Source organism: Pongo pygmaeus, chromosome 6 (assembly GCF_028885625.2).
Source record: "Pongo pygmaeus isolate AG05252 chromosome 6, NHGRI_mPonPyg2-v2.0_pri, whole genome shotgun sequence".
Lineage (NCBI taxonomy): Eukaryota > Metazoa > Chordata > Mammalia > Primates > Hominidae > Pongo > Pongo pygmaeus.
Window position 1 is genome coordinate 90894568 of NC_072379.2, and position 21692 is coordinate 90916259.

At 37.0% G+C, this 21692-nt stretch overlaps 2 protein-coding genes across 8 annotated transcripts in view; one reads left to right on the forward strand and one right to left on the reverse strand.

Moving 5' to 3' along the window:
* Window positions 1–12644, forward strand: part of TMEM243 (transmembrane protein 243) — a 28454-nt gene extending 15810 nt beyond the window's left edge. For both annotated transcript variants that reach the window (XM_054494069.2, XM_054494068.2), the window contains exons 3-5: window positions 5268–5318; window positions 6293–6397; window positions 7576–12644. In XM_054494069.2, the coding sequence (XP_054350044.1) occupies window positions 5268–5318; window positions 6293–6397; window positions 7576–7698 (279 nt within the window). In that variant the 3' untranslated portion in view covers window positions 7699–12644. The remainder of the gene's footprint in view (window positions 1–5267; window positions 5319–6292; window positions 6398–7575) is intronic.
* Window positions 8007–21692, reverse strand: part of DMTF1 (cyclin D binding myb like transcription factor 1) — a 44046-nt gene continuing 30360 nt past the window's right edge. For all 6 annotated transcript variants that reach the window (XM_054494066.2, XM_054494064.2, XM_054494065.2 and 3 more), the window contains 8 exons: window positions 19696–19924; window positions 18329–18480; window positions 15999–16208; window positions 13310–13395; window positions 10985–11140; window positions 10238–10615; window positions 9513–9657; window positions 8007–9296 (listed from right to left, as the gene is read on the reverse strand). In XM_054494066.2, coding sequence (XP_054350041.1) covers window positions 9187–9296; window positions 9513–9657; window positions 10238–10615; window positions 10985–11140; window positions 13310–13395; window positions 15999–16208; window positions 18329–18480; window positions 19696–19924 — 1466 coding nt within the window. In that variant the 3' untranslated portion in view covers window positions 8007–9186. The remainder of the gene's footprint in view (window positions 9297–9512; window positions 9658–10237; window positions 10616–10984; window positions 11141–13309; window positions 13396–15998; window positions 16209–18328; window positions 18481–19695; window positions 19925–21692) is intronic.

The following is a 21692-nucleotide window of genomic DNA, read 5'->3' on the forward strand; positions in this document are numbered from 1 at the left end:
GTCTCCACCCAAATCTCCTTCTGAATTGTAGCTCCCATAATTCCCATGTGTTGTGTGAGGGACCCAGTGGGAGATGATCAAATCATGGGGGCAGTTTCCCCCATACTGTTCTCATGGTAGTCAATAAGTCTCATGAGATCTGATGATTTTATAAGGGGTTTCCCCTTTTGCTTGGCTCTCATTTTCTCTCTTGCCTGCCATCATGTAAGACGTGCCTATCACTGTACGCCACGATTGTGAGGCTACCTCAGCTATGTGGAACTGTGAGTCCATTAAATCTCTTTTTCTTTACAAACTACCCGGTTTTGGGTATGTCTTTATCAGCAGTGTGGAAACTAATACAGATGAGTAGTCAAAATTGGGAGTAGCATTTTAACCATGCCAGAGCTTGCTTTTTTGGGAAATGAGTTGACATTATGCCTTCGGGATTTTTTTATGGACCAATATAAGAAATGATTGTGTATGAATTATCTATATTTTCTGTGTCCCTAGATTTGTCCTGACTCATGGGACAAATTCTTTTTAGAGCCAGGAGAATTTTGACTCTAATTATCCAGTATGCTTACTTTTATTATTAGTTAGAACTTAAAATTCTGTTGTACTTCCCACTTGGCTGTCAGAAGTCTTCATACAAACATTTGCGTTTAAATGAGAAATGTTTTTTAAGACAATTTTTTTTTTTTTTTATAAGATTCTTATTCTGTCCAGGTTGGAGTGCAGTGGCGTGATCCTTGCTCACTGCACCCTTGACCTCCTCGGCTCAAGTGATCCTTCCACCTCAGCCTCCCAAGTAGCTGGGACTACAGGCACATGTCATCAAACCCAGATAATTTTTATATATTTTTTTGTAGATACAAGGTCTCAGTATTTTTCCCAGGTTGGTCTTGAATCCCTGAACTCAAGTGATCCTCCCACCTTGGCCTTCCAAAGTGCTGGGATTACAGGTGTGAGCCACCATGCCTGGCCTTTGTAAATTCTTTAGCTTTTTTTTCCCCCCATTCCCCCATTCCCCCATTCCCCAAAGCCTTTTAGAAATTTTGTCTTGGTCTTTTTATTGTCGGTTAGGTTAGGGTTTTATTATAGTAGCACATGCCCTTGAAATTCATTTTAGAAGTAGGCAAAACATTGCCATGGAAATGGAAGGCTGAATACAATGTCACTTGTAAGCATTCCAAACTGTTTAGAACCAGGATATTTCCAGGGAGCTGAGGAGCTGAGGGCAGAGCTAGCTTTTGATTATTTGGGATGTTATTGCCAGTTTCCTCCCAGGGCCATTGTTACCACCTGATCATTTCAGTTTTAGTTTCTCTAGCAGATGCTGGCTAATGACTGACCAGGCAAGTATAAGGGTTCTCTGGCTTTTAATCACTAGGGGATTAGTCCTTCTTTGGCCCAAGTGCAGTCTGGTGATTCAGAACCATAAAGTGTAAGAACTGAAAGGGACCAGGTATCATTTAGCCCAGTCTTCTCATTTGATAGAGTCAAATGGGTTAAGGAATCCTTTTGAGGTTGCAAAGCTAGCTAGTGGCAGAATGAGATGAGAACCTTGGTTTCTAGACTGTGTTAAGGTCTGTATTTATTAGTTTAAGGACTGTTAGACCTTTTGAACTGTTCATTACACTTGTCTTTTGCGACCAGCATTGGATAGGAGATTTTTTGCCATTACCTAGCTGTGTGACCTTTGGCAAGTCAGTCTTCTGGAACCTAGTTACCCATTGGTAAATGGAGATAACATACTCCTTACTTGCTTTCCACCATTCCAGATACAAACCAGTTGCATGTTATCTCCATCTTTTTCTCCTTCCTCATTCTAAAGGAAGACAAAGACATGAATCCATCAGGCCCAGGCTCTTCACTGTGCATTGCATTCCAGCTCCTTTCCTCTCAGCTCTCATGAAACTTGGTCAACAATCTCCATTTGTCCCATCGCTTTTTTGTAACAGCAATGCTTTTGTTCTCCCATGGGTCTTTGTGGAATTCCTTTCATGAACCATCTTTCCTTTCCTTTTCATCTGCTAGTTTTCCTCAGGGTTTTGACTTCTCTGGTAGTCTCTTCCTTGACTGTCCAAGATAGCTCACTTTCTGTCTTAGTGCCCTCCTGAACTCTGGATAGTGTAAACTTCTGGAAGGTAGAGATGTTTTTATTCACTTTTGCATTTGCATCTGAATTACAGTAGATAATGTTTAAATGCATAAATATATGACAAGATGATATAGGTGAAATCTCAACTATATATATATGTATGTATGCACACAATGTCTGTCTTTATGTTCATGTATATATGAATTCAGACTATCTCTAAACCTGTTGCAGAATATTTTGTCTCTGGGAAGGAAATCCTAAATCTGTATCCTGTCCTCTCAGCAGGCAAGGATCCAGGCTAATTGCCATCCTTTGTCCTGTCAAGCTTCCTTGTGGAGTGAAAATAAGCCACAGTACAAGGTTTAAAATTCTGGTAGGAGAGACAAGTTATGGTAGGTAGAACTAGAGTGAAAATAAAACTGGGGAGGAGACAGAGCTAGTTTCTGTGAGAAATAATTGAGTTAATAGAGACTAGCTTTAGAAGTAGAAATAATCTGAGTTTCAATTTATTCCATAAACAGCAAAGTTTAAATGTAATACTCACTTTTCTCCATGTACTCTAGCTCCAATTTGGAGCATATTATTCCCCAAACTGTCCTTTGAAGTGTTAATTAACTATCTATTTAATTATTCTCTATTACCCTCTTTGGAGATTTGGGAGCTAGAAGAGCTGCTAAAACCCTGAAAAATAATCTCTAGGCCCAGGGAAGGAGCTGTACCCTGTGATTTGAACTTAATATTTAAAAATGGCTTATTTTAGACTAAACTTTAGAGCACAGCCTCTCCATTTTAAATGTGCACATAAATTACCAGATCCTGTTAAAACGCAGATTCTGATTCAGTTGGTCTCAGTGAGGCCTAAGATTCTGCATTTCTTGCAGTTCTCTCAGGTGAGGCCGATGTGCTGGTTCATAGACTACACTTTGTGTAGCAAGTTTAAAACAAAACAGAGAGCATTAGAAGTAGGAGGGCTTCTGAAGTTAACTCTCCATACCTGAATTCATGGTTCATAGCAGAAGGCCTTGGCTTGGAGAAAGAAAATATTCTGAGAAACACTTCTGCCATGTCCTAAATAGTTCATCCCATCTTGGGAATCCCAGAGGGGACCACTACATTATAACAATAACTGATATTCATGAAAATCTGTTGGAATTCTGTTCAGTGACTATCTAAAAGGTAGGCAGGAAAGTATTCATTAAAGTTTAGATATATTTTCATCAGGATGATTAAAATCAGTTATATGGAGAAATCCAACAATGTGTGGAACAAAATCACCTATGAGGAAATCATTCTTGAAAGGTAAGCACATAGTGTAGTACTTTGCTAATAGGCTTTTTGAAGTGTCGTCTGCCACTTGACATCTTTGTCTAGACCAGCACTAGCACTCTAGGTTGTTCTTTGGGTGAGAAGCATAAATGGGGAAAGGAGGCCTGGCATTGAATCTTGTCTTTATCACTTAATGGTATTGAGATCTTGGGAAAGTTCTGTTTCCCTGAGCCTGTTGCTACCTGTGAAACAGTCATATTACCATTTCATCCCAGAATTTTTAAGGAGAGGATTGGTCAATGTGCTTGGCATAGTTAATATCCTTTTACCATTATTTTTCTCCTACTTTGATCCTGGTAGGCAACTTGCTGTGTGTCATTTGGCAATTAGTGATATGTTGGCTTGACTTCTATTGGTGGGAGCTGTTGTGAGGTATGCAGTGCTTCATTTTGGAAATCCCTGGCGCTCAGAGAGCAGCAGATATTCTTGCTTCTCAAAAACAGTGGGGCTCCCATGGATTTTGTCTCTCTACACATTTTATGTTAAACACACACTTATTTGTCCCATGTGGGAAGAAGTTAAAGTGAGCGGTGACTTGTCCCTGGGTCCCTTTCCTAACAAGTGGTCCTAAGTTCAGGCTCCTGTGTGCTGTGTAGGCTTCTCTAGCTGAGGTCGTGGTAAGATCTCTTCTGAGTCCTCTGGAGTTAGGGTGTGGCTGGAGTCCAGTTTCTTTTGTTCTGTAACCTTTCAGTTGCAGTGGCCTTGGTCTGGAGAGTTGTGATTTGTCCTTGGTTAGATCACACACATCCAATACTTGTCTTTCTTACTCTTTCCCTCCCGATTTTGCCTGACTCTTAACTTCTGTGGGTTCTTATCCTTAAAAGGCGACTACTTGGAAATGAGAATTCGGTTGCTGCTCTGTGATTGCTCCTGTGTCCTTCCCATCTCTGAGGTTTTGTTTATTGGCGGCATGTTCCATATCCTGCCGTTCTCTGCTCAGACCATCATCAAAACAACATTTAAGACGACTGATTCGTTAAAGACTCAGCTTTGACTTCTCAGAAATAAGACTGCATGTCACTATCATACTTTACCTTTTTAGTAGTACCTGAAACTACTTCTAACCAGTGACCTGGATTTAGGAATCTCTGGTTTCAAAATTGCTTTTAACTTGCTATGACTCTTAGAAAATAATTTAACCACACTGGGCCTAAATTTACTTTAACCTGTAAAAATTAGGATTAGATCAGTTTTTCAAACATTCTTTGTTGGTTGGAGTGGGATGGGAATGATAAGAAAGCTCAGTAGGGTAGGTTCTTCATTCAACCAAGATTTTGTTTATATACTAAAGCCCTTCACTAATAAATAACTTGGAAAAACTACTGGACTGGATGGTCTCTTAAGATTGTAAGTGCCAAGCCTTGGCACTCTAGGACCCATCCCTTTTTAACAGTAGCATCTATTTTTAGACTAGACAAGGATACTTAAGCTGTATTACAAATATAGTTCCAGACACATCATGGTACTCTACATCTAGTCTGGTTCCTGATACTTTTAACCAATGCTCTGGCCTGGCCATTCCTGCAGTGCCTGTCCTTCTCCTTTGGCTCATGCTATCCTCAGCAGCACATGCATTATTTGTAAGCCTCCCTTACCCATTTGATACTACCCAATCAAGACTCTAGTATAAATGTTCTGTCCCTTCAGACCTTCCCCAGTTGGCCATTTTCCCAAAGTACATTTTCCACTCTTATGGCTCAGTACACTTTGCTTTGTCTGGTAGTTTTATGTGTAAAGCTCAGAGAAGGACTGGATCTTGGGTTTCTTTATTGTAAACCATCCAAATGCCTTGCATTGTACTATACTGAAGGTAACATGGATCCAAGTTATATGGCTTAAAAATTCTTTTCTCTTTCAGGATCGAATCATCAATTTAGTTGTTGGCAGCTTAACATCCTTATTGATTCTAGTAAGTATCCTCATTTTGTGCCTCACCCAGGCTCTTAGCCAAAGTTTTGAAAACTTTATCAATTATGGTTACCTTTCCAAAAAAAAAAAAAAAAAAGCTAAATAAGTGCTTTTAACTTTATTACCACAAAATTGCAGTTGCTAATTGGAGTAGCTAATGTAATTCTGCCCCACCCCCAGGTAGAATATGTGAAATGGTGCAAGTCAGATAACTTGGTTTTAAGATAGAGTTTACCATGTTTTACCTAGTAAATTTGTAAAAATGTCAGTGGCTAGTAGCCACTTCCTTCTGTCATCTACCATAATTCCCCATTTCTATTAATTTTGTTCCTAAAGAACATATCCATTACCCTTTGGTCAAGTTTTAAAAGATTTGGTCACAGTGTATAGTAGTTTTACTGTATACATCCTGTATACAGTATACATCTGGGAGCTATTACAATAAAATTTTTAAAAGCTGTATTTTCCATAGTTTGACATTTTTCTGGCATATTAAATTTAAGAGAATTTTTTTCCATGGCGTAATGAAAATATTGCATATAATGCTGCATCTGTTAGAAACAGAACTACACAATATTAGAAAAGTCTTTCAGTGTGTTTCATAATGTTATAGCAAAACCAGCTTTGATTATATTCATTTTGCTAGAAATATTTAAAATAACAAAATGGCTAGAACTTTTTCCAGCAGAATCATTAATCCTGGGAGTGAGGTTTAGTTAATGAAGTTATTTTGGGATCAGCTAGTATTACTGATGTTTTCTCTCCTTTCATAAGGGAAAGGTTAGAAAAGGAGGAAGTACTAAAATAACTCGAACATATTTATAATTACTGTATTAACATTCTAGAAAGCAAACTTGGTGGCAGATGTAATTTTATAACATGAAGCATTTTGTAGTACTGTTGCCTAGACTCCAGTTGGTAATTACCAAGTCTTGGAATTACTATTAAGGCCTTACATAATTTCTCTTCATACAGGTAACGCTGATAAGTGCTTTTGTTTTCCCTCAACTACCTCCAAAACCGTTGAATATATTCTTTGCTGTCTGCATCTCTTTGAGTAGTATTACTGCCTGCATACTTGTAAGTACTGTTGAGAATTTAAACAGTGTTCTTGAGGGTTTAAGTTGCAATGCACAGGACAAAAATTTTTAGCCTTGGGTCTGTACAAAACGGTATCTCTTAATTATATCCTCATCCTCCCCCTAAAAGTATGTTAGAATTCTCAATAAAATCTGAGTCTTCTCCTTTTCTCCTAAATCCCAAAGTTGTAACCCCAAAGAGAAATTCCATTCCCTTGATAGCTAAAAAAAAAAAAAAAAAATTAGTGGGAAGACATAGGTGGCCAAAGATTTTAATTTACTTAATTCATCTTCACTCAAGGACTATGCAAGGGCCAACAGTCTTTGGGAAATGCCAGTTACTGCTAAGGGAAGAGACAGAGCACTCTGGATTTAATTCTGATTATTACAAAGTTTAATCTACATGTTTGTCTCCCACAATGGAGGTATTAACACCAAAACCTCCTGGGAAATCTAAAGCTGCAGTTGTAAAAATGTTTTATTTACTGCAAATGTTTCTTTCATGGTGAAGAAACAAAGATGGTGGTGGCTCCTCAGTGTTCAATCATTCATTAGTTGGCTACATTGTTTCATGTCATGTTCCTTTAGAGGCAGAATCAAAAGAAAAAACAATTAATAGTAATTTGCTTATCTGAGTTAAAATTAAACCAGGAGACATCTCCAAGTGTTCTCATTCACTGATCCTGCTATATACTCCCATGACCCGAAAAAGAACTAGCCCATCCCACTTTGGGAGCTTTCCTGTTCCCCTAGCTTGAAGCCTAAAGTGACTAACAATGAACTAGTTTAATCCAAATGTATTATGGAAGCCCTATTTTGCAGTCTGAACCAATTGTATGAATCATGAGTCTAAATGTTGTCTTCCTTTCCTGTTAAGTAGTATGCCCAGGTATATGTTCTTGGATAGCTTGCCAGATGACTGGTGGAGTATACGGGTGTGAATATAGAGGAAAGTAAACTGAGAAAGTAGGATAAGTATGATCTTGGATGTGGAAACTCAGAGTAAGAATTAAATTCTGGCTGTACTGGTCTCAGGAATGTAGAGACCTCAGAATATGGAGAATGTCTGTCTCATTTAGGGGAATAAACAAACAAATACTAATGAAATTTGAAATTGGTAGAGAAAATGTTATATTTTAAATTTTAATTGTTTATAAACTTTAATTCTTCTTCTTTTAGATCTACTGGTATCGACAAGGAGACTTAGAACCGAAATTTAGAAAGCTAATTTACTATATCATATTTTCTATCATCATGTTGTGTATATGTGCAAACCTGTACTTCCATGATGTGGGAAGGTGAGGCTGCCAAGGAAAAATACTTACCAGGACTCTTCAAAATGATACATTAGGACAGTGAGTAATTTTTGGATAAGGTATGCTGAAGAATCTCCTGCAGAAGTCTGATACATGATTTTCATGTTAATTGTAAATGTTAATTCCCTCTTGCAAGGGAGACATATCCTAGATCACTTTGCTTTTTCTTTAAGGAGCTAATGTTGCACCTAAACATTCCAACCCTTAAAGCTAAAACAGCACAAAAAAATTTCACTTTTGAAATGAAGTTTTTATAATTGTACGGCAAAAGGCTATGTAAAAACAAATCTTGCATTTTAAGACAAATATTCTTTTATTTCTGTTAAACTGAATATACAATTGTTCCCTAGGCAACCAACTTTTGCTTATAACTACAATTTAATTTCACGTTGACAAAACAGACAGTGAAAAGACAACTTTGTGAAGATCTAATTACAATAATAAATAAAATAATTTATACAAGGTTTTTTTTTTTTTTCCTTGACTTTTCTATAGGGGTCATATTCATTAAAAAGCCCAAAAGGCTACCTTTGCCTTAACCCTTCTGTAGTACAGGAATGATTCTTAGATTTGTTTCCTTTTGTTATAGAAGCAAATATTGTTTTTTTAAAATTGCCTGAGATGAGAGGTTATATTGTACCCCACCAGCTAACACATTAAGTGGATGACAAACTATTCTCTCGGTAATTTATATAGCAAAACATCTAATAAATGGTCACGGTATCAAGGATAGGTAACATTACTTCCTTCCTCATTTAGTTTTACTTCAAAGTGCTAACTTTGTAAACTAATGACAGTGGTTTCTGAGGGGGTGAAAACTGCTTAGATTCTGGTGGGTTTTGTTACTATGCTTATCCATATTCCCTTTAAAAGTAACAAAAAACCTGTAGTGAATTTTAACTTTTAATGCTTTCCTGTTTACCCTGCCTAAATCAGCTCCCACTGCCAGCAATGGGTTAACCAAATGTAACCACCACAAGACCACCTCCTAGGTCTCTATACTTGTATGCTGGTCAAGTCTCAAACTTAGTCTTCTTGAAGATCAGAAGATCACTAGTAAGCTCTAGACCATGTTGAAAAGACTCATCTGAACTACAACCAGGCTTGAGAGGAGGCAGTGTCATGTCTGATCTTTAAAGTACAGTTTCTCTAAACCACAGCAGTTAAGCTTTCGTGATTCTAAACTTAATGGCTGAAGTGAATGAAATTCCTTATTCCCATGTAACATTAAACACAGGGATTTATGCTTAGAACTCCCAGCCTCCACTCAACTACATACTGTCATAAAACTCAACCTCAGATGATGTGTTTAAAGGAGGTAAAAAGTCATAGCAGCAACAGTGTGTGTGGCTTAAGCACTGTGGCTATTTAAATTGGTAAATTAAGCCTCTTGGGGGTTGCTCCTATTTCTTTGAAGAGGTTGTAATTAAAAGTGTGGCTTCTTTGCCTGAACTGCCTATTTCTAATAATTATTCTAATGACAGTTTACCAAATCTTCGACATCCTTTGAATCTTCTGAAACAGGACTGCCCAAGGATGATCCAATGATATTTGATTCTTCCTGATGATGTTGGAGTATGGGATCTGTAACGAGTTTCAAGTTAGTCTTAAATGTATATATTTATTCTCTAATCCATGTCAAGAATTTAAGGTATTCTACCACAGTGTAGAACTCAACAGGACTAGTAGCTTATTGGATCAAGAAAGACTGAAACAAGTTAATTAAATGTCTGATTTTTTCCATCTAAAATTTATCAGGCACATAGTATCAGGCACATAGTAAGTATTATATTACAGTACCTGTTAGTGTTGTCAAAGGCAAGACAGATTCAGTATCTATAACATCAGATGCCTGGATAAAGCCATGTGGTGAAGGAACGATAAGTATTGTTTCATCATCAATTGTTTGATCAACTTGTTCTTCTATAGTGGGAGACTCTAAACCCTAAATAACATTAAAAAAAAATATATTGACTCATATTCCTTACTAGTCTTCCTTAAAATCCCATGTATAGGCATGTATAGGTTAGACTCAAACATAACCCATTTTAAAATCAGAATATAAAATAAAAAGTTAAGGTCTCACAGGGACAAAAGATGACCTCACGATCTAACATACTTTTAACAAAAGGAACTCATTAAGGACTAGGTCAGTTATAGGTCAGCTGAATATAACAGAAGAAACAATGCTGTTACAGTGTAGGATGATGTTCCTAGGCTGAACCACAAAGATTACTAACCATTCTCAGGAAAATGCTTCTATGGGTTCGAACAAACATTTCTCAATGTATTGTAGGTAAAGAGGAAAAAGTTTTAGTGAGGAACTGTGGTAAGATAGAACATGGTTTTCTTATTCTTCCTGACTGCCACAGGATCACTGCCTGCCCATTTCTGCCAGCAACAACACTTTGTGAGGTGTAGGGGTTTGAGCTTAATTTCATGAGTCTAAAGAAAAAAGTTTCCCAAGCTGCAGGTTTGAGGCTCAAGGCAAGAATCCATTCAGTTGTTCTTAAAGTACAACTTACCTCAGTAACATAAGCACTGGCTAAATCAGAGGGTGATTCCTCTTGTTTAAGGTCGGTGTCAGAGATTTCTTCTTCTGTTCTGACCATAACACTATTCATCAGTTCTGTGCTATTTTGGTCACTGAATTTGGATACATGAGCATCATTAAATGATGGCTCCACAGTCATCTTAGGGTGATGAATTTCATCTGGGAAAGTGTCTGCTTCTAGGGCATCTGGAGGCTCAGGAAAATCAGATGACTGAATATCACTATCTACTCTCAGTTCTGCTTGGGATATGGAAGAAGTGATGTCCTCTGTGGCAACAGTCTGAATGATGACTCTTGGTGTGTGACACTGCACTGTAACATTATCACTTGTGTTCAACAAATGTTCTGGCTATAAAACATTAAAGAACCTGTTAAAGTTGTAAATCAAATGACATTTACGGGGGTACCTCACTGTCTCCCCCCACATCTCTTACCTCTGGAACTGTAAATACTTTTATCACTATTTTTCTAGAACCCTTGTCCTTTACTTGCTAGGGCCTTTGTTCTTCTAATGTCCCTATTCTAATATATAGCCATCTTACATAAAGAGAAGGGATGAAACATACACTCCAGTGAAGGCAGAGTGATGGTGTGTAACACTGTGCCTGAAACAGCAGCAGCAGGAAGAACTGTTTAGGTAAGTACCTTCTATTTTGGTCCTTATCAACTAATCCTGGTCTAACAGGTATTCAAAAATCAAGTAATTTATGTAACATACGGATAAAGCATGAACAATAATCTGTTCAGGAGAAGCAGGAGCAGCAGCTGTCAGGGTTACTGTGGGACTAGCAGTCAGAGTTAGGGGAAGGCCTTGGCTTGCGCTTGTTTGAAGTAGGTAGGTGCCTGGAGTGCCAGTGGGCTGTAGATGGAAAGACTAAAGGAAAAAGGAAAAATAAGATAGTTTAACAATGATTAAGTCTACTTTTATATACAAAAACGGACTGAGTTTAGTTTACTAGACACAAATGTACTTACCCATTGTGAAGGTACGAACAAGTAATACAATGTAGGGCATAATCGTCTCAAGTCATTACCTAGCCTGAAGGTTTAAGAGGCTGCTCTTTGCTCCTGTGTATTTCTATGGTCTGGTCTTAGCTATTTGTTTCAGGGCACCAAGACAGTTAGTTGTATGAGCCACTGTTTCCAGTGCAGTAACCCACGACACCCAATCACCCCTCTTTTTCCTTCTTTGTAGCACGTAAAAACTGGCAGTCCCCCAGTTTAAAAAAAAAAGGCACAACAGCAGTGTTTACTTGAACACTTTTTCACGGTATAATTTTGGGAAATTTTTTATAGAAAGGGACAGGGTACAGAAATAGTAATTAGCAATGTTCTGCTGAAGGAGAAAGATGTTTATCTGAAAAAGCTGGTTAACTATTAACACATTTGAAATTTTTTAAGGAAGTATAATAAAATTGACCAATAAACTTTTCACGACCATAAGCTTCTATATAAAAAATTTGATTTAGGTTTATCTTAATATTCTAAAAAAGTATCTGCACTCTAAAATAGGTCTGGGGGTTAAAATCATGTAGCCTGTTTTTCAGTCTTGTGTACTTAGCTAAAACAACTCTCCTGGGTACTAAATCCCCAAATATAGGTTTCCTTATTGCTAAAGTGGAGATAGTAACTACTTCTCATGGAAAGTGTTTGGGATTAGAAATGATTATGAAAGTGCCTGGAACTCTGTGAGGACTCAATTTCTTTTCCTTTCCATAAAAGTTAAATCATTTTCCTAAAGGTAGCATATAGTAATCACAAATGTGAGGCTTTATTTTAAATATATGTACACGTATATATTATGTGTTTTATTTAATATACTTAACATTTAATTTTCACAATTTTTTGAAGCTGGAGTACTATTATTATCCTGTTAATAAATTCAGGGAAAGCCTAAATATTGTGACCCCATAAGTAAAAACCTGAACACATACCTCAAATATGTAGGTGTGTATATATATTGTTTACCACGGGAATGGGCTTAAAAAAGTAAAAGTTTTCTACCTGTGTCAAATGGTTGTCTTATACATCCCCATTTCAAAGACCACTGGATTAGGAGACTGACTTAGGTTAAGTAAGCTGCCAGTAAAAAGTTCCAAAGGTGGCCATCCTCTTGGGATTTGGCTGGGGAGAGGATGAATAAAGTCTTGCACTAATAACCCTGTGTTCTTCATGGTAAATTAAATCTTGATTTAATACAATTTTTATTTTCTTAAGGAAATATGAATTATAGGTTTACTTGTTTTAGAAAGAGCATTCAGTCACGCTCCGCTTTCAACCTACACTTCAGCTGCAGGAAACCACTGATCTACTTTTCGTCTACAAATTTGCCTATTTTTTTGGACATTTCAAATAAATGGGAGCCAAGTACTATGTGATATTTTGTGTTGTCTGGTTTCTTTCACTTAGCCTATTTTTCAAGGTTCATCAATGTTGTACCATGTTTCAGTATTTCATTGCTGAGTAATATTTGCATGGCAATAGCACATTTTATCCATTTCTCTGTTGCTAGACATTTTGGTTGGTTAATGCCATGAACATTCATGTACAAGTTTTTATTGGACAGATATTTTCATTTCTCTTAGGTGGATCCTTTGGTAACTCTGTGCTTAACCTCTTCAGGAGCTACAACACATTTCCAAAGCAGCTAAACCACTTAGCACTGGGACTTTTACATTTTGTATCCCCAGTGGCTAGTACAGTGTTTACTGAATGAATGTTGTTAAATTGCTCATGATTAGAGTTTGTCCACAAACTTTCTCAGATAACCAATATGAACTTTTTGGTTATAAATTATAACTCAGTACAAATCCACAGTATGTATATACTCATTAGCACTGTCATTTTCATATATATAACATTTTGGTTTATATACAGATGAGAGAAAAGCTGATTAAAATTATAAAAGTGGAAGTCTGATTTAGTCTACCATTCATTTGGCCTCAGACTTTTATAAATCGTATAAGCAAATGAAACACAAAAGTGATACCAACTGATCTTTCTCATGCATAAAAATGGCCAATATATATGAAGCGTTACTCACGGGAAGAATCTCAAATGTCTGTAGTGTTCCACTGTTTAGTGTTATTGTTTCTGAGTCAACGGTAGCAGCAGGAGAGTCTGCTGAAGCTGTGGTAAGAATAAGGACAACAATAAATGTTTTGTAAATTTAAATTTCTCTAGTGTACTCAATTATCATAAAGGCAATTTAATATTGAATAATTTGGCTGGAGACCTGAAGTCATTTACATTTCTTATGAGAGATAAGGAATCTAATGAATCTGTCTTGGATGACATATAGTGCAGGGGTGGGCTAACTATGGCCCACAAACAAATCCAGCCCATTGCCAGTTTTTGTAAATAAAGTTTATTGGAACACAGCCACACCTATTGGTTTATATATTTTCTGTGGTTACTTTAGCACTACAACAGAGTACCTGTGACAGACACCAGAAGGCCCATAAAGCCTAAAATATTTACTATATCTGTTCCTTTATAGAAAAGGTTTGCTAACCCTTGGTATACATGATTAAATGTTTCTAATGGTAGTAAGTAAAGAGGAACACACTAAGACCAACCTGCAAAAAGACAGGAACTTGGTAAAAACTAGTTTTCTTGTACATATGGGTAAGCACTATGGATGTCTGGACTGGTAGTCCAAAAATACTAGGCTTTAATCACTTCCTAGCAGTATAAAACCTGGGTAAATAACTTACTTTATAAACTAATGTTCAGATATTTTTTTACCTGTCCTGCCTACCTCATACAGATGTGAGGATCAAAAGAGCTTTTAAACACAAATAAATGTTAAGACAGCATTATTTCAGAAGACCACATTTGGGGACTGAATAAAGATCAGACAGTATAATCTCTTTACATGTGTGTCAACTGAGGATCAGACTTGATCAACGTCTGCTCAAGGTTAAATAGAACATGCTAGAAATGTCATCTTTTGGTGCTTGCAGTCATACCTATAGGTAAATTATGTGAAATATGATTCGGAACTTTTACTGTGTAATGTTTATTATAGTTTATTAAATTCTGACCACAACACTTCTCAGCTATTTAAAAGGAATCTAATGCCCTTACCAATAGAAATGCACTTGATTCGTATTATTCATCTTACTGTTTGATGGATCCATAAGATCACAGCTATAATAATTTGAAGTGATTCTAGATAAACTAAATCAAGGTTAGCAAACTACTGTCAGGGACAAATGTAGCTTAAGGCCAATATGGTTTTTACATTTTCAAAGGGTTGTTTAAAAGCAAAACAAAGACTATCCCTTAGAAACCTATGTGGCCTGCAAAGCCTAAAATATTTACTGTCTGGCTCATTACATAAAGAAATTTGCTGATCTCTGTTCCCTAACCTAAAAAACGAAAAGAGATTTTAGTTAGAATGCTACAAGTAATAGGTGGATTGTAGAACACTTACTATATTCATTTTTCTTGCTGTAAGACAGAAAATTCTAAATACTATTTAAAATGATGCTATCAGTATTAAGGTATCATTTATAAAATGTTTGTCTTCCCAATGGGTACTGTCAACTCAATAGCCAAGAAAAACTAACATGCCCAATCAATTTCTATCCAATAGCAACTCTCATATTTACTTGGACTAGTAATTTTAGTTGCTTTGCAATCCTCAGACTGTAACAAAAACGAAAAGAAATCCTTCATTGTTGATTACACTGGTAGAAAGATAACCAAATTCAGATTAGGACTTTAAGAATAAGAGGTATGGTTAGTTTAAATGTCTCTAAGGTAACTTTGACAGTCAATGTACGTGGATATATGGTGTTAAACACCCTCAACCAGGGAATCATAATGGTATATTTGGAAACATGCAGGGTGTTTGTTTCTCATAATGACTGGCATGTACTACTAACATTCTGTGGGCAAGATCAAAGGACACTGAATATCCTGCAATGTAAAGGACAGTCTGCAAAAACCTGTCGCTCAAAATGCCAATAATCAGCTGGTTGAGAATAACAGTGATTGGAATACTCTTGGGTTATCTTTTCAAATGCAGATAGCATCATGTAGACCAAAAATAAAAAAGACAAGGAAGAATATGGTTCTGAGAATTTCATCCTCATTCCTTTTTTTGTCACTATAATTCAAGACTGACGGGAAGGGATAAAGATCAATTTGACTTATACCTAAAGAAAAAAAAAGTTCTCATTCTAACAATGGCTGGGTTCCCATAATCTCATTAAGCACAAAACTGTCCAAACACAGTTCCCAATAGGAAACTGGCCCTTTACTCCCTGAAGAAAATTATTCTTAACCTTGCCAAAACTCATTTCTTTACCAAACGACCTCAAATCAATCCCCAATTGATACGTCTTCTAGTGAAATTACTACACGACATACCAGTTGGTGAATTCTATTTCTTTGCTTGATTGACTGCTTTTTAGATAGTTTTCTATCATTCATTCTAATTTCTATTTTTAATAATTTCTATTAAGTCATTAATTACAAAATCTAGAAATTAAGATGGTTTCAAATGGTTTATAATGGTTGGGCAACTGCTTATACATCCTTCCGGTCACACATTCATTCTGTGTGCAAATATTAACTGAACTAAACAAAATATCTTAGATGTCCTTCAGTTCACCGACTTGGATAAATTACTATTAACATTCTAGAAAACCAAAAGAACATCAGAGCCATTAACCAAATCATATAGATCAAATAGCAAGGAATCTTGAAGATCAAACACTTACAAACATGGGTGATCTGGACTGGAATCTGCAATGCTGCCATGGGGCTAGAAGAGATGGCTGTATTATCTTCCAAGCGGGCAACTCTTATCTGAACATGCTGCACACTGGAATTGGTATTACTGTTTGGAACTCCAGATCCTGATTTATTCTCCAAAAGCGTTGGGTTGTTTTTTTGGTTCTCATGTAACTGTTTAAGACCTTTTATTAAGACTGAAGGGAGATGGGTAGACAAAAAGAACATTGATTCTCCGACAGACCACCATCTAAGCAGCAAGGGAGGTGGGGGGAGGTAAGGAGGGAAAGTATTTGGAATAAATAACTGCATACTGGATGTGAGAGCTTATAAAAATAAGATATTTAAAAAAACATATCTTGAGATTTTTATAAACATCCATCGTAACAAATTTTAATTCTTAATATTGTTATTCTTGCCATCTAAGATTTATAATGTTAAAAAAAGGTAGACATTACAAAGAACATGGAAACAGGACATTTTCTATTCTAGGGTGTCTTGATAGAATTATTATTTAGGAAGAATACTGGCAATGCTAAACAGCTTATTTTCCTTTTTTAAACGAATAGTGTATGTTTTTCCCCCCAGGGCTGAAAGGCCCTTGGACTGTTGGTCTAGAGGTAGCAACTTATCTATTCCAAACAGTAATATGGTATTCTTGCACAGGGAAGCCAATTCTAGACTTTGCTTTGCTCTATTCATAAAATACGCTTATCCTCTCTAACTGGATTTTTAATTTAATTTAATTTTATTTTTAGACAAGGTCTTGCTCTGTTGCTCAGGCTGGAGTGGCATGATCATAGCTCACTGCGGCCTTGAACCCCTGAGCTCAAGCCATCCTCCTGCCTCAGGCTCTTGTTCCCCAATAGCTGGGACTGCAAGCACATGCCCACCATGCCTGGCTAATTGGTTTTTATTTTTCTGTAGTAATGGGGTCTTGCTATGTTGCCCAGGCTGGTCTCAAACTCCTAGCGTCAAGTGATCCTCCTGCCTTGGCCTCCCACAGTACTAGGATTATAGGCATGAGCCACCACACCTGGCCTATACCTGGGTATTTAATTTTAAAAAAACACATTTTCATCAAGCCAAAGTTCCTCAGCATTAAATTTTCCTTTGGAACAATGGAAGTTAAGAGTGCTATAATAAGGGGAATAAATTTAATAACCTAAATTAAACAGACTGTACAACTCAGTTTAGTACCTAAATGCAAAACAGGCAACAAAAAGTATGCTTCACTTTAAGCAAACCCAATTTAAGATCTCTAGATTTATATAATTAATAAAATTAGAAAATTACAGAGCCTTTGTTCTACAAATTTATCACAGAATTTCTCTAACACACCTAGCTAAAGATATTTGAAATTATACAACTCACAAAAGTTGACTTAAACTTAGGTTTTCAGAAGTACATCTTTGTACAAAATAAAAATATAGTCATCAATCACTTAAGGATGGGGATATGTTCTAAGAAATGAGCCATTAGGTGATTCTGTCATGGGATCATCACAGTGTACTTACACAAACCTAGATGGTACAGGCTACTACACACCTAGGCTAGATGATCTATATAGTCTATTGCTCCTAGGCTACAAACCCTTACAGCATGTTACTGTAACAAATACTGTAGGCAACTGTAACACAATGGTAAATATTTGTGTATCTAAACACAGAAAAAAAGTAAAAATACAGTATTTAATATTGTGAGACCAATACTATGTATGACATCTGTTGTTGACTGAAAGGTTATGAGTGGCCAGCTATGCTGGCTCATGCAGGTAATCCCAGCACATTGGGAAGCCAAGCTGGGAAGATCACTTGGGCCCAGGAGTTGGAGACCAACCTGGGTAACATGGCAAGACCTCATCTCTACGAAAAAAAATAGCTGGACATGGTGGTGTGTGCCTGTAGTCCGAGCTATTCAGGAGGCTGAGGTGGGAGAATCACTTGAGCTGACAGGTTTAAGGTTACAGTGAGCTATGATCACACCACTGCATGTCAGCCTGGACAACCGAGCTAGACCCTGTCTCTAAAAACATAAAAATTAAATCGTTATGTGGCATGATTTTATTTCCTCCTGATAGTTTACATAGAAGAACAAGAATAAGTGTGTACATTTTCATTTTAGGGGCTTTAGAAATTACAAACAGTATTAACTCTTCTCTGGGGAAGAAAACAATTACTGAGAGAAACAGGGAAGAAGTCTAAGCAGAAATCTGCTATGATATCTCTTTAGCTGGGGCAAAGAACTTCTAACCTCTCACTCCTAAGGAGTAAATACGGTAAGAAAAGGGGAGGAGCTTAAAAAGTTAATACATTACCAGGGAACGAAACATCCTTATGGTTTGCAATTTGCCTTTTGATGGTCCACCATTTACTTCGTAGCCATTGTGGTGAACGGACACTACTCCATCCCTCAGCTAACAGATCCCAGTTAATGTCATTTTCATCAGCTACATCAAGTTCTGCTATCCTACAGTTACAAAATAAGCATCTGTTAGACGTTAAATTAATTTCTCTATAAGAACCCCTCCTCTGACTACAGGTAATTGCACTGGCAAATAAAGGGAATGGCAGGTTATGCCAATGAGATGCTATTGTTAAGTTGCACGGGAAAGGATTCCAGGAGTGCAGATCTGCTTTCAGAGCTAACAGCTAAGAAATACCAACAGCAACCACTTTTAATTAAAGGTACAACCAATGGGCTAAACCATAAATAGTTAGAGCCAGATGAGAAACTGTGAAGGAAAAGGAGTATGCTAAAGGTTAGAATAAGAACAGATTTAGTTGTATATATGCAATGTTTCATAGTGTGGCATTTACTAAGTCATTTATTTCCTGGATCTGAGTGTTTCCATTGTTCAGCAAAAATATTTAGAAATGAGCTATTTATAAAGATGACTAGTTGGAAAAAAAAATCCAAAACAAAATAACACAAAAGCAATAGCTGCAATCAAAAAACAACACAATAGTACAACAAAATTTGAGGTTTAAAAAAATCTGTTCCTTTTCTAGCTTTGTTGTGATGATGATTTGATTTTCAGTAGGGAGTAGCCATGGTGACAGTCTCTATTATTTCAGGGTCTTAAATAATTTCTTGCTAGTATTTTTGCCCATTTTAGTTAATAAGTCTTAATGGTTAAACCAACTACTTAAAAAAATAAGCTGGGACTATGAAATCTTAAAGCTTTTTCGAATTTGTATGAAATGCATGTGTTTGATTTGGTCCACTTTGGAGGTGTGGAGGTAACTACAGACTGGGCCCCCTTCTTGGCAATCTTAGCACACAGTAGCCAAGGATTGAAGGGCATGGAGACTGAACAGCCCTCTTATCCTAAACGTGTTCCCCCTAGGCTAGGACTGAGGCACATTGGTGGGACAGTGGAAAAGTTGCACTGCCGCTGCCTGTGCCATACCTGTTCTGTGGATATAGAGAGGACTTCAGTCTCCACGCCTTCAATCTGGTACTTTGCACGAGCACTAAACCCACTAAAAAAAAAAAAAAGGAACAAACACAAAACTAAACAAAAGAGCTCAATATGAAATACTTAAGATCTTAAACAGTAGTGCTCTATGGAAAGGATACTTTTCAGACACTAGGCATCTAGGAAAACCAAAAGAGGAAAGTCTATCAAGACATCCACAGAAATTAAGTGGCTTTTGTCATTACAAGATTCATGACACAAACCTGAGGATGAGATTGATTTCATCTTCCTTGGTCCATTCAGTACCCCCACTCTGTTTCCAATTCAGGTAGTTGAGCCATTTAGAACGACATTGCTTTTCTGAGCGGGTACCCACTCGTTCAGCCACAGCTGCCCAAGACACACCCTGTGTGACTATGTCACCTGGCTCAGTGCTTGTCAACTCATGAACCACTTCTGCAAGTCTCTTTTCTTCTTCTTCTGTCCACTTCCCTGAAAGAAAGAAATCATCCAGACTACCACTGCTAACTTCTTTTACAAATCTGACTCAGCCCTGTATTTACAAGGACTGACAGGAAGTAAGCAATAGTACTAAGAGTTTGTTTCTGAATGACCCTCTGGTGGAAAACCATATATACCCACTAAGACAGTTTCATTTTACTAGCCCAGTAAGGGTCTCAGTAGAAAAGAAAATAAAGAATCCTAATGGAAAGCAGTGACCAATTATGAAAAGAAAAACCACCCAAAACATAACTACAAAGAAGAATGTATTCTCAAGTTACACTAAGTCCTTTATAAACAGTGAAGTAGGAAGAGCTTCATCAATGGCTGACAGACAAGAAATGGCATGCTTTTTTTCTTACTGTCACCTAAGAATCCCTGCTCTGCAAAAGTAAAGTAAGTTCAAGAGGCCATTACTTATAGGAATGAATGATGAGAGACAAGGGAAATTACACCAATGGGCTCAACCTATTTTAGTAAAAACTAGATTTCTACCATCTTATTTCCCCATTATCCCAACTCCAAGCTACTGTGATGAAATATTAGTAAAGTCTGATACAAGTATTTATTTTTATTCCTGTGTTTTCTAAACGCATAAACCCACTAATAGATAAACCCAAATGTTCCTCTCTGTCTTTTTCTTATGGAGCTAGAGCAGAAAAACAGAAAGTGAAAAAGGCCTTTTTTTTTCATCATCTTTACCTCTGTTTCCATTTTGTTATTACTAGCTAAAAACCTCTAGAAAATGTCAAAAAGACTGCTTGCTTTGGGATTTCATTCATCTAGCAAATGTTTATTGAATTTTCATTATATGCCAAGCACAGTTATGAATACTGTGGATGGATTCAAGACAAAGTCCTACTCTCCTATTCTAGCATGGTGTTAAAGGATGGGACTACTTTGAGACTGTGCTGTTTCATGGCATGGCCTCATCAGCAGCTGTATGTCACAACATGAGAAGGAAGCAGGCAGATCAATCAATCCCTCAGGATGGCAATCAGGAAATGCCACTGTGTCCTTCCAAATTATGTTACCAAAAGGGGTTCTGTACTCACAGCATCTTACATGAAACTCTGAGATCCTATCCTAAATCTAAAGCTTACAGCCCTGCTTCTTTCATTAAGCTAGCCATGTCACAGAATGACAAAGTTGGTAGAACTTATGTTCTCACTGCCCTGCAGGTAACAGTGATAGTGCAGTAGTTAAGCAGGAAAGAATTCTCATTTCATTTTTAGAGCAGGGGGTTAAGGTCAAAATGTATATGCCCTAGAAGCTAAAGCTAAACTTCAGAATTTTTTTTTTTTTAATTGAAACAGTGGGCATGGATTGTGGATCCTTCAGAGAACATTATGGCTAAAAGGGCACTATGAGACCACCTACTCTAATCTCTTTACTTTACAGAGGGAAGTGAGGCTGAGAAAGGTTAAATGACAGTTAATAGCAGAGCCTAAATACGTTGTTGGTCGCAAAGATTAGGTTTAACAGTATGATCAGGACATCTGCATGCATTAAGAGGCATTTGTGGTCTTGCCAGGGGACTGAAACACCAATCATAAATTTTTTCTATGGAAAAATATACTTTGAGTTTAAAATAAGCAAAATATGTACAAATCTTTGGAACACAGCTTCTTCCTAATTTGGGACTTACCTGTGACTAAAGTTTTTCATAAACACTCACTGATTAGCTGTTGCTAATGTAAATTCAACAGTTAGATGGGCCTAAATTAAAATTACTTGCTGCATGTATGTCTTCAAAATA